Source organism: Artemia sp. Qi Xiang Cuo, chromosome 17, assembly GCF_049724085.1.
Source record: "Artemia sp. Qi Xiang Cuo chromosome 17, ASM4972408v1, whole genome shotgun sequence".
Taxonomy (NCBI): Eukaryota; Metazoa; Arthropoda; class Branchiopoda; order Anostraca; family Artemiidae; genus Artemia; species Artemia sp. Qi Xiang Cuo.
Window position 1 is genome coordinate 15,319,238 of NC_142810.1, and position 13,050 is coordinate 15,332,287.

Consider the following 13,050-nt stretch of genomic DNA (forward strand, 5'->3'; position numbering starts at 1 on the left):
ATACTTCTCTTTCAATTGTCAACAGTTCAATTGAAGATAATCTTTCTTGTGACGTTGTGTTGTGGCAGTACGTCTTCAGCCATCAAAGGCAAGAAAAAGATCTTTCATATGATGCAGAATTCATAGGGATAGTGAAGCACAGTTTAAATAGACCAAATATCAGAGGAAACACACATTTCAAGCGTTTTTCAGCAAAAACAGATCCTCTTTCTAGAATGTTTTTGTTTTTTATATCCTCAACTCTGTATAAAACACTGTAGCTCAGACATACATAATTCAAAATCGAGCTTATAGCAAACAAACAAAAAAAGCTTACACTGTCTTTGTTCATTTTTTGCACCTAGCATTAGGCTTAAGTTGTTCAAAACTTACAAACTGTTCTAACCTACTTTCAATCTCTGTAGGCTAGTTAGAACATCAATAACATGATACAACACTGTAATTTTGAAAAACTCTTGTGCTGTCTCATATGGAACTATTCTACCCCCACCTAATTTCACTAGAACTTTATGTTACTGGAGCAACTCAGGACCTCTAAAGCCACATTTATTAGCTAATTTTGAGCAGTATAGGCAATCATAAAGTGCCATTTGACACCCACAATGTGTACTTTTGTTAAAAAAAACTTGCTTTTTTTATTTAATATTTATTTGTTCTATATTAAACATTTAATATCTTTTTTATTTAATTTCATGGGTTGACACCAAGAGTAATGCATGGCAAATGGAAATATGTATTTTGGGTTATATATTTGCATAGTAGGGGGGGGGTAGTGGGTAAACTATAGTGCAGCTGGAGTCAAAATGTGTTAACTATTACTATTCTATAGAATATGAAGTAGGTCTAAGAATTGTTTTTTAACGTATTTCCTTCTCAACTGCTTCAATTCTATACTTATAAAAAACTTAGGGAGGGGGCAATTTATTTTCTTCTTTTTTTCCATGAAAATGAAAAGGATTCACCTTCTTTTTCACCAAATAAAAAATTATTTTGAAATCAAGGGATGGGGGGAAATCCAGCAGGCTAATACCCCTCCCCCTGTGATTGATGCCACTGGAACTAGTTTTAATAGCAACAATACCATAATACCATTTAATACTTGGGATTTTAGGTTCTTAGACCTCTGTAATTCTGAATTCTTACAGCATTGCCCTATGGGATAGTCAAGACCAAGTATCAAATAATTGCTTAATCTAGCTGAAAACACAAAATTAACATACCATAGTCTAGTTCAGATATTGAAAACAGTTGAACTTGTTTCTCACTATAATGTATTTTAAGCACTAGACCTGCCAACAAGAGCAAAATTCTTTCTGGTTGATGTCATGCTGAGCTTGTATAAGAAGTGGATGACCTATTTCCTTGATGATAAGACTTCAAAGGCAGTATATTTGCATAAATATTAGTGAGGAAGCACAATGGACCACTATTTTTGCGTTTTATACATTAAAACAAACTGGGATTAATGAAAAAAATTACCTGGTTGAAGTAAAGAGCAAATTTGAAGCCTAAAGCAAGCAACAGTTTTAAAGTTACTTTCTGAATTATATTTTTTTCTCCAAATTATTGGGGGCAACTGCCCCCCCTCATTATCACTACCCCATTAACACAGACATACAGCACAATCACAAGATGAAAAATATTTAAAAAAAACTCATTATTTAGCACTATATCTAGGACCAAAAGAGAGGGTGGGTTGCATTGTGAGAATTGTGAATATGATATTTGAAATGAGTATAAAATAAAGAACCTAATGCTCTCTTTGTTTTATAATATTTGTTTAATAACAATTATACTTTAAATTGCATCTTCCAGCAACTAAGGTTGAAGAACCCATAGATGTTGCCAGGTAACAGTGACTTGATATTCATGTCACAGTTCATGAGTGGATCATCACTATTTACATACACACAGGACAGTTTGGTTTCATCATTGGGTGTCACTAGATGTATTGCTGACCAGGCATGTTTGAGAGCTAAAAGGGTGGGTTAGTCAGGTGGTGTAAGCTCTGCAATTTAAACCCACTTGGCAGTGGCCACCCTCCAGACGTATGACTGGCCTGTGCCAGCCATTACCTGGACATTTTAAAGTTGAGGCCATAGCACAACAGCAACTTCAGATGAGTGTGCCATGTGGTAGAGGGTGACAAGTGGCAGTTTGTCTATGGTGCCATAACTGAGCATTCACACCTAATAGACCCTGCTGGATAATACTGGTTTGTCCTACTGTGTCTTCCATGACTTGCTGCTCCAATCATGGTCAACACCAATACTGAAGCTGTCAACTGATCTGGCTGGCATGGTAGATTTGATTAGTGAGTTCCACGGTGGAACAATGCAATTGTTCCAAGAAGTTGATCCTCTCATGCTTTTTGCTAAATTTTTTATGTAGGTTTTTGGGGTTCCTTGTGATCTGGTGTATTCACTGGATCAAAAATGGGCTTAATGGTGTCACTGGTCATCATCTTCAAAACAAGGATGACATCTCCTCTCTTTTTACAGTATTTTAGGCTAGGCAGGTCATTCTTTTCTAGTTGTTGCTTGTAGGAAATTCGTTTTTTGGCAAAAGGGAGCTTGGCTGCTCTATACTGGACCTTCTTAAGTATCTCCATGTCACACTTAAAGTGTGGGGTTGGCAATCAACATGCCAAACTCAAGATGGGGACAAACAAGGGCTGTGTAAAGCTTCTTGATAAACTCTTGGTTGGCAACTTTTCACTGAATACTTGATGATGAAAATGAAACTTTCAGGAATGAACTGAGAGCCTGAACTATGCCACGGTGAGGTGTATTCTAGCTCCTATCTTATCTCCTTCCCTGTTACAAAAGCTTTGAAAATTTCAAACAAGACAGGTCTTGCCTATAGTTGTGTTAACTTTTGAAACATTCTTCTTTTTTTCTAAAATTCTCTGCTTTTCTTTAAAACACAATTCTTTTATCTTGAGTAGGATTCTAAGCTATATTAAATACTGACAAAGCCCACTTTGCCTTTCCATCATACAGAATAAGAGAAGATAACAAAGAAATTTGTGAACACAGTTAACACAACCTAAGCAAATATTTTGACTAAAAATGCAAAAGCAATCATCAACAAAATACAATATAAAACAAATGAAAAGAAAAGAAACTTTCTCAAAAAACCTCATTGATAAATACTTTTTTAACTAAAATCATAAAACAAATTTATAAGTCTTAGCTTTCTCACCTTACATAGGTTCATGACCCTATCTAAGTTTGCTTAGACTCTAAGATCTTAATCATTTTAGGATGTTTAGACCCTAATCATTTCCTTTAAAAATTCCATTTTGAGCTCTTAAACGCCTTGTTAGAGATTATTTGCCAATAGGAAATGGTTAAATTTTGAAAATATGCTTTAAAAGGTTACTTTCTTTTACCTTTGGAGATTTTACCTACTTTTTGAGGTAAATGGCTGAAGGAAGACAGTGAATAGGATTTTTGAAAAAGAGTAATTCTCATAAACTATACAGTACAGATGATTTGAGTGTCCTAGATAAATTTTTTAGCAAAATGAATTAAAGATCTTAAGCCAAGCTGGCCAGTCATGACAAAGAACAACAAAGAGAGAAAACAACTCAATGAAGAATAAACAAACGAGACTGTGGCCAGTATACAGAAAAGATAAAAAACCAAAACAAGGTGGATATTTTGCCTTTATGAAAATGAGGCATCTTTGCACAGAAAAACAAAGATAATGGCTAAAATAAACTTAAAACAAATAAAGTCACAACCAATATTAATAAAATACAATTGTCGCAACCAATCCTCATAGGTTACAGAAGCTAATAGAGTTGCTTTGGTGTTCTTTGGTCTGTAGTTTATTAATATTGGTTGTAGTTTTATTTGTTTTTAGTTTAATTTAGTTATTATCTTTGTTTTTTCTGTGCTGAAGAGACCACGTTTTCGTACTGGCGAAATATCCGCGTCGTTTCAGTTTTTTATCTTTTCTCTCTACTGGCATCAGTCTTGTTAGTTTATTCTTCATTGAGATGTTGTCTCTCTTTGTTGTTCTTAGCAAAATGAATCAATATTTGGAGGTTTTGAGAGTTTATCATGCAAAAATATGTCTGAAAATGAATGTTAATAATAGAGAATCACTCACAGTAGGAATCAAGGTGAGATTGGGTCAAGCAAAAAGATTGATCAAGTGGATGGCATCACTTACCCAGGTAGTGTTATTAATAAAGATGGTGGATGCAGGAGAGAGGTAAATAAGTTAGGCCCAGGGGGCTTTTTCACAATGGAAAGAAGTTTAGGAAAGATATGTTCTAACCAAAATATTTTCTGAAGATTAAATACTTTCCGAATACTAGGAGTCTTGCCCTAGCTTGAATCCCAAGTTTAGGCAAATAGAGTACCTGGGATTGGGTGTCTTTGACATCTTTGAATGCACCCTAAATGCACTCTGAATGCACAGATGTTAAAGAAACTTTAACATCTCTCAAAATTACTTTTGAAACATTCTAAAATACTTATAACTCTCACTCCTTAAGGTTACTTTCCTTCACTAGAGCTTAAACTCTGAGAATAATGCCATTTCTTAGAGACATGATCCCAAAGATGGAACAAATGCCTAATCACATATAGACTCAATCATTGACAAATTTAATCACGAACATATATTGTGAAGAAGTACAATTGTATTTAAATAGGTAGGTTATAACAGCAACTTTGGCTTAAGCTTACATTTTGAAAAAGAAGTTTTCCAGGATTGTAGTCTGCCAATCCTAACTAGCCTAGTCCTAGCTATTAGCTAATCCCAATCATTTATCAAGGATGCTCCTTCCATTATCAACAGTAAATCAACTCTGTATGCAGATGACCTGAAGCTTCTTGGACCAGCCTTGTCCTGTGAAGATCACGCCTTTCTATAAAATGATCTTCAACTGCTTGGTCAATGGGCTGAGGCTTGGTTTCTTGAATTCAATGTTGCCAAGTGCCATGTCATTCACTTTGGCAAACTGAATCCTTGTCTACCTTATTTTTTCTTAGGTCACTCACTCTTCTCTGTAAATAATGAGCGCGACCTTAGTGTCACTGTTGACAATGAACTAAAATTAAGCACTCATGCTAAATGGTCTGCTGCTGGTGCTAGTTCAACTATGGGACTAATTAAGCATACTCTTTCCACTTGTTCCCCTAAAGTCATCAGTCTTCTACATAAGGGACTTGTGCATCATAAGCTTGAAGATGGAATGTCTCTTGGCTCCCCATATTTTGAAAAAGGTATAAAAGTGCTTGAAAATGTGCAGAGACGTCCCACTAAAGTGATATCTGGCATGCAGGAATTTTCCTACCCAGCAAGACTATCAAAGCTGGATCTCCCTAGACTTGTTTACAGGAGAAATAGAGAGGATGCCATTTTAGGCTATAAGTTAATGAGGGCTAATACTCTCCCATCATTATTCCCTAATGTTGGTCCCAAATCAAGAACTAGAGGTCATTATCTGAAACTTGCCAAGCAATCTATCATATCTAGAGTCAATTCTTTTCATCAAAAATTGTCAACAGTTGGAACAAATTACCTGAAGAAACAGTTACTGCTGAATCCGTTTATGTTTTCAAACAAAAGCTGGATGCTGATAGGTCCTCCAGAGAGCGTAAACTCAATTGGGATGCTTCTGATCATGGAACAGCACCTGGTCACTAAAGAACTTTCTATATAACTCAAGTCATCATTCTCTACAAGGAGAAATCCTTAGATTGCTCCAAGCTGCAATTTAAGGTAATTTATATTGTATCCAAGGTTAGGTAGCTAGTGTATTGTTTAAGAAAGATGCATTTTAATCAAAGGGTTTGTATTAGACACTGTCCGAGTGCTAGGGGTTTTATCTTAGGCTAATAGAATTAAAATCAGTTTATTCAAAATAAAATGCTAGCTTGGCACTCCACTGTCAGGTATTCCACATGCTTTGATTTACAAGGAAAATCCAAGAAACTTAGCATTTATAGATCTATTCATTCTGCCATTTTATGTTTCATTGTCGTTAATTGTTTCTGAGTGCGCTTTTGTAGTGTAAATGAAACAAATTACAGACCACTTTTCTTAACAAAATCAATACAAAAGGAGTCAAATTAAACATTGCTTTCTATAGGTAAAAAAAGAACTTCAAAATAAGCAAAATAAATAGGATTAGTCAGTGCTAATTTATTATGATTAACATCACTGCTATCATACTTGCACCCTCAACATGATGTAAGGTGTGTTGATGTGGCCCTAGGCTATATCCCTAATTTAATGATTTTCTTTTTTTGAATTGATTTTATTTGACAATACGAACCAACTGATAAAATAAGCACAATAAATAATGTAAACCTACAAATCAGCAAACTTTAGTTTAAGCTCTAGGCCTGTATTTGGCCCTGTCAGGGGAGAGGGAGCTGGGATACAATTGTCACAGCAGTGGTAGTTGTATTTTAAAAGATGGTTGTCCTTATCCCTTTTTTCTCCTACACTACCTGAAAGTTTCAACCCTGCCCCTCATGCTATTCCCAAGACATTGCATGCGTGACATTTTGATACTTGGGATATACATAAAGTTTTTTTGATTTATCTCGTCCCTTTCCCCTAAGCCATAATTCAACTTCCACTTCCCTCCCCCTGTTGAAAGTTTCAGTTTAAGTATTGTGAACTGTGTTTCTGCTATTACAATAATGAGTGACAACAATCTTATATGGAATTCTATTCAGCATTACATTTGTCGGGCAATTAAAGCCGGGAATCGCTCTGACGATATAGCCCGAAAAGCAGTGGAATTTTTTTCAGAGGATTCGATTGTTAATGCTAAAGAATTGTTGTGGCCTCTGGCAGGAATTTCTACTCGTTTTACTGTGCGAACAAAAATTATAGACAACGTTTTGGATATAATAAAAGTATTTCATGCCTGTGAAGACAAAAAAGACTTGTTTGCCACGTTTAGTAATTTTCGAGCCCGACGAAGCTCCTATAATCACAGGCGAGATCACGGCTACTCTTACCAGAAAAGTAAACGAATTGTGCGTCAAGTTTAACAACTTTGTTGAGTCTAGTCCCTCTTCTCATATTCCTGCTCCTCCTGTGTGTGTGTTGCTGAGCCTCATTCTACTGCAGCGAAATCGTCATATGCTGTAGTCGTAAAGAATCCCCCCAAAGATCTACCTAACCCTAAAGCGCAAAAAGCATATTTAGACAGTATATGTGGAGATAATAGTTCAAATATCGTCGAATTAAAAGCAAAAAAACTGAATGGAAACTTTTTAACAACAAATGTGCAGCGGAATCACTCGTTGAAACAGTGAGTGTAAAAGATACAACAGTAAATGCAAAAGTAAAAAGCCCTTCGTTTTTTGGAATTATTCGTCATGTTCTTAATGAAATTTCAGCTGAAGAGCTTTGTGCAATGATACCAAATTGTGTTAAGGCAATACAGATGGGTAATACTCGATCCTTTAAGATACAGTTTGATAGCAAGCTTCAATTAAGTGCTGTAATGGATTCTCTGCCGATATTTGGTTACGAAAGGTTATTAGTAAAGGAATTCAAATTTAAGCCTATACAATGCTATAATTGTCAATCATTCGGTCGTGCAGCTAAATCGTGTACTAGTCCTCCAATCTGCTCTAGGTGCGGTAGAAGTCATTCGAATTCTCGGGCTAATTCTTGCCCAAATGCTCAAAAATGTGCTTTGTGTGGACCTGATAGGGATCCAAGCTACAGTACTAAATGTCCAGAAGCCCAGAAAGTCCTGTCTAACGAAATGAATTTCGATACATTACGTGTAGCCTCATGGAACTTAAATGGTGGTGTGATGAAAAAAACTACCATTATTGGAGAGATTGTTGTGTTTTAATGATACAGTCTGCTTACAGGAAATTTCCTTTCAATAGAAGCCACCAGTATCCTCGAGTTAAACAAAGGAGTGAAAGCTTTTGCGGTTCCTGCAAAGTCATCTGTAAATGGGAGACCATCTGGTGGGGTAGCCATCTTAGTTAGTTGCGCATTAAACTCTTTGTTATATAAGACTTCTGACTTTTTCACTGCTGTTAAGATCCATAAGACAATCGTATTCTCTGTGTATATGCCTACTGACTATAGAAACAGTAAATCTGAAGTGAAATTTAGTGGGGCATGCAGTAAGCTATCTAATTTTATTAGGAGCTGTCTTAGTCAAGGTTTCGAATGTATTCTTGCCGGAAATACGAATTGTGATTTAACAGATAATAATAGTGCAAGAACCCAATCATTGTTAGCCTCCTGTGACGATCTGTGCCTGACCATCAGTGATTCTGACTTTACTTATGTGCATAATTCTGGCTCTACCTCTTCTCTTGATTTTATGTTAAATTCATTGATGATTGAGATGCATGGCAACTCTCTTGTAGATCTGAGTGTTTACGCATCAGATCATTTCCCAATTATAAACAGTTTTAAAATAATTAAAGCAGCTAATGCTGGTTACACCAAAAAGTGGATTACTAGAGAAGATTGGAATAAGATTGATCCTATCCTCTATCAAGCTATGTTCGATAATATTTTAGATAAGATCAAAGTACATTTTCAGTTGCTTCAACAGAGTGTGCATATACCAGATAAGGAGAGACAAGTGCTACTTAGTATTTACTGCAGTGAAATAACTCATACATTATTATGTGCTGAAACGGCTGCTGTCCCAACATGCAAGGTCAAAGTTGGTACTTCTAAGTGGTCGCTTAAGTTGGTACTTAGAAGTGGTACTTCTAAGGGTACTTCTAGTGGAGCCAAATATGGCATGGAAACTACTTGAACGAAAAAGTAGCATCATAAAGTCTGAAACTGCTCCCCCAAATAAACATGATTGGTTATCTCACTTTACAGCTGAATTCTCACCCCCTGATCCTGTGCTCGAGGATAAGTTTAATGGGGAGCTTGATAAGTGTTTTATGTTTGTGTAGGTCTAGGTACAGTTTTGTTGTAGGTATTTCTAATTTTGTTTGTTCTATTTTAAAGCTGAAAAAGAAGAAATCTAGAGGTTCTGATAAGCTATGTGGTTTACATTTAGTTCATGCATAACCACTTGTAGTGGATATGCTCATAGATAAGTGTTCGACTCCCAGTTTGGTTTCAAAAAGGGGGTTAGCTGCGAGCTTGTGCATTATATTCTTTCTAATGTAATGGCAGAAGCACATGACTTAAATGAAAGATTTATACGCGCAAGTCATGACGTGCGCCGGGCTTTCGATTTGGGGATTCATTCCCAGTTACTCCTGTCGGCTCTTAAGCGCGGGGCTGACCAGTCTGTGATGTTAGCATTTAGAAATATGTATAAAAATCTTCAAGTACAAATTAATATACCGTCAAATGAGGGTCCAGTTTTATCTTCCCAGATAGTCCAAGTGAAGAAGGGTATTAGGCAGGGTGCAATATCATCGCCTCTATTTTATAATAACAGCATCATAGAAGCGCAAAAGTAGGTTAAACCAAGTTTTATATTTCGTCGTGTAGATATTATGTTATTAAATTATGCAGACGATATTCTTAAAATAAGTAGATCTTTAACTCGTATTGAAGAGAATTTTGATATTCTTAATGAAATATATGGAAAGATTGGCCTGTCGTTTAATTCTAGTAAAAGCGAGTTTATTGTTTTTAATGGTGATTCCTCTGGTGCTGTTTGTAAATTTGGAAATCAGCAATTTATAGGATCTAGTTCCATCATGTATTTAGGACTGCCAATAAGTTCTGATATAATTTCTACTCGCGCTGGCCTACTTTGTAGTTTTGTAGAAAAGCCAGGAAAGCATACGGAACTCTTGCTTCAACAAAGGTAAAATATAATCGCCGAATTCGTGCTAGACTATATAATGCGCTAATATTGGCCCATGTTTTAGCACTGGCTCCGTTTTGGAATATTTTTTCTTTAACGGATAAGAGAAAACTTCGGTCTACATTCTATAAATTTTAAGGTTTCTACTGAATTTTCCTCTATGGGCCAAAAATTCATTTTCAAGCAATAAGTATGGTGCTACGGAGCCAGTTGCTGCCATTTTGAAACACCAAGCCAAGTTTCTGAGGTCCTTAGATCCATCTAATAGCCTGAATTTGGCAATTAGCCCTTGAGTTACTCTTTATTTTAGTAGCTATTTGTTGTTAATTGATTGTTTTCATGTGTTGTGTAAATTTGTTGCATTAGTGTTTTTTTTTTTTTTTCTATTATTTCTCTTTTGCTCCATTCATGCATTTTGTATGCACTTTTTTTTGAATGGGTGAATAAAATTATTATTATTTAATATCCTAAGCTGTTCCAGAGATATTTTAGGTTTGCCATTGTAATAATCTGGCAACACATAGTTTCTTGATTTACCTTGCCACTTAATTGTGCATAAATTATAAATCTTGTAGGAGCTTAAAGTGCAAAAAAAATTCTTGTGGATCAGAGTCAAGAAAAGTTTCGCAATTTTCCCTTCCCCAAATGCAAGATGGTATGTGTGTCATCCTGAGTATACCCTTGAGAAATTCCAAGAATCTTGGCTCAAAGAAATAAATTGAAAGTTTCGAGCTAACAGGCCACCCAAGATCAAATAATTGCTGTGTTTTCTTCTATAAAACCTATCTGTAGACATTGGGTAGTGTGCATAATCTATTACCCTTGCCCTGCAGAGATGAAGGGAGGGTAATGTCATCCCTGAAACATATTTATTGGATCTTCTGACAATTTTAGGAAAAATTGCAATTCTTGAGTTCAATCCAATATCATGGGGGAAGGTGATTTGGGGGCCTGGTTAGAGAAACGATACAGCATGTCATTTTTGACTCTTAAAAAGGGCACTAGAACTTTGAATTTTCAGTCAAGTGAGCCTTTTCTCAAGCTTTTACAACCATCCTTTCTTTACAAAGTGGCATGGGACGAAAATATGTTGCTTCTCATACTGATTTTTGATGCATCTCAAACTGAGTTCAAAATTGTTTTATTAGTTTAATCTAGCCCAGCTTGTATCAGTTTTTATTGTTGTACAATTTGTTGATATAATTGCCTTTCCATTTTCCAGCTTACAAATGGGATCTTAAATGGAACAGTTTGCAGTGAAGGTAGATCTTTAAGAAGTCGAAGCAACAGAAGAAATGGTAATTGTTTATACTCACTGCTTAGATAAGTTCAAAGATAAAAGTAATGTTGTCTAGAATTTAGATTCCGTTTCTGGATCAAAATAATTCAATTTTGTTGTCTTCATTGCCCATTCTGATCGGAAAAAATTATAAAGTATTAGAAGCACATGTGCAGGGAAAAAGGAAGTAATTAATATTTCACTTTTTGACGTGTTTGAATATTCTTTTTTAGGGATACATTTTATAGCCACTCTCTTAATCTGTTTCACAGTATAATGTTCTTTCAGTTTGGCTCTTCTTCAAATGGAACCACTTCATAGCCACTCTCTTAATCTGTTTCTCAGTATAATCTTCTTTCAGTTTGGCTCTTCTTCAAATGAAAACACTTCATAGCCACTCTCTTAATCTGTTTTTCAGTATAATCTTCCTTCAGTTTGGCTCTTCTTCAAATGGAAAAATTTCATAGCCACTCTCTTAATCTGTTTCTCAGTATAATCTTCTTTCAGTTTGGCTCTTCTTCAAATGAAAACACTTCATAGCCATTCCCTTAATCTGTTTTTCAGTATACTCTTCTTTCAGTTTGGCTCTTCTTCAAATGTAACCACTTCATAACCACTCTGTTAATCTGTTTCTAAGTATAATCTTCTTTCAGTTTGGATCTTCTTCAAATGGAACCACTTCATAGCCACTCTCTTAACCTGTTTCTCAGTATAATCTTCCTTCAGTTTGGCTCTTCTTCAAATGAAACCACTTCATAGCCATTCTCTTAATCTGTTTTTCAGTATAATCTTCTTTCAGTTTGGCTCTTCTTCAAATGTAACCTCTTCATAGACACTCATTTAATCTGTTTCTCAGTATAATCTTCTTTCAGTTTGGCTCTTCTTCAAATGGAAATACTTCATAGCCATTCTCTTAATCTGTTTCTCAGTGTAATCTTCCTTCAGTTTGGCTCTTCTTCAAATGGAAACACTTCATAAAACCGTTTTGAAAATCGACATTGTCATCCCTGTTTTTGTAGTCTATATTTCACCAGCTTGAACAAATGCGGTTGCAAATGGAGATCTCTGTGGTGCTTCTTGAACTGTCAGGGAACATCCTAGAATACATATTCAACAAAGTCGATGCTAATTGGCATCAAGGCTTACAGGCCTAAAATAGCAAGACACAAAACATTTGAAGCACTGCAGCTCTGCCTTAAAATACTATTTATCTATTTTTACCCCCCCCCTCTCCCTGCTGAAAATCTGTGCAAAAAAGGCAATTCTTTCAATAACAGAGTAAGAGCTGATTAATTTCAGTTACAGATAATTTTGCTGTTTAGAATTACCGCATTGCTATTTAAATGCCAAAGTTGACACATTGCCAAGAGCTGTTTGGTGAGCTGCGTTCAAAGGGGGGATCAACAGCGTAATGCATGTTCAGTCACACTTTGATATTCCTAATTTACATTATCCTGCAGATCTTCTCACTGAGTACAGCTTAACAAATGGGTTTTGGCAACTACCTTGGAAGTGTAAAAATGTTGAAAATGACCTTTAGGCATAACAAACACTATCCATGTAAGGCAATAACTGGTAGTCAATTGGTGTAGAATCTGGGTGTATGATACCTGAAGCAGTATATTCCATTTTAGTTTTTACAATGGACTTTCATCTGAAGTTTTGAAAATATACAACTATAGAAGTTATTGTCATCCTATTTCTAATTGTGTCAAAGTAGATAGCTTGAGTGAGCCATCTACCAATAACCTACCAAAACTGCAAAAACTTAAGATTTTCTTCAAGAAAAGCTATAAAAAAAACCATGTTCCAGAACTATGTAACCTGTTAATAAGACCACTAGTGAAATGGTGGTATGTTGATAACAGGTACTTTGCAATAATTAACAAATTTGACTTGTTACCTTTTTGCAAATTTTTAGTTTTTTTATAAACCCTTAATTTTTTTGCCAATTTAAGGTTTTCTGTGCTGT

At 35.6% G+C, this 13,050-nt stretch overlaps 1 protein-coding gene across 1 annotated transcript in view; it reads left to right on the forward strand.

Moving 5' to 3' along the window:
- The first annotated feature begins 9,482 nt into the window (after positions 1 to 9,482).
- Positions 9,483 to 13,050, forward strand: part of LOC148941939 (uncharacterized) — a 35,981-nt gene continuing 32,413 nt past the window's right edge. Inside the window, exons 1-3 of the mRNA XM_089103187.1 lie at positions 9,483 to 9,799; positions 9,939 to 10,077; positions 11,022 to 11,097. Coding sequence (XP_088959313.1) covers positions 9,483 to 9,799; positions 9,939 to 10,077; positions 11,022 to 11,097 — 532 coding nt within the window. The remainder of the gene's footprint in view (positions 9,800 to 9,938; positions 10,078 to 11,021; positions 11,098 to 13,050) is intronic.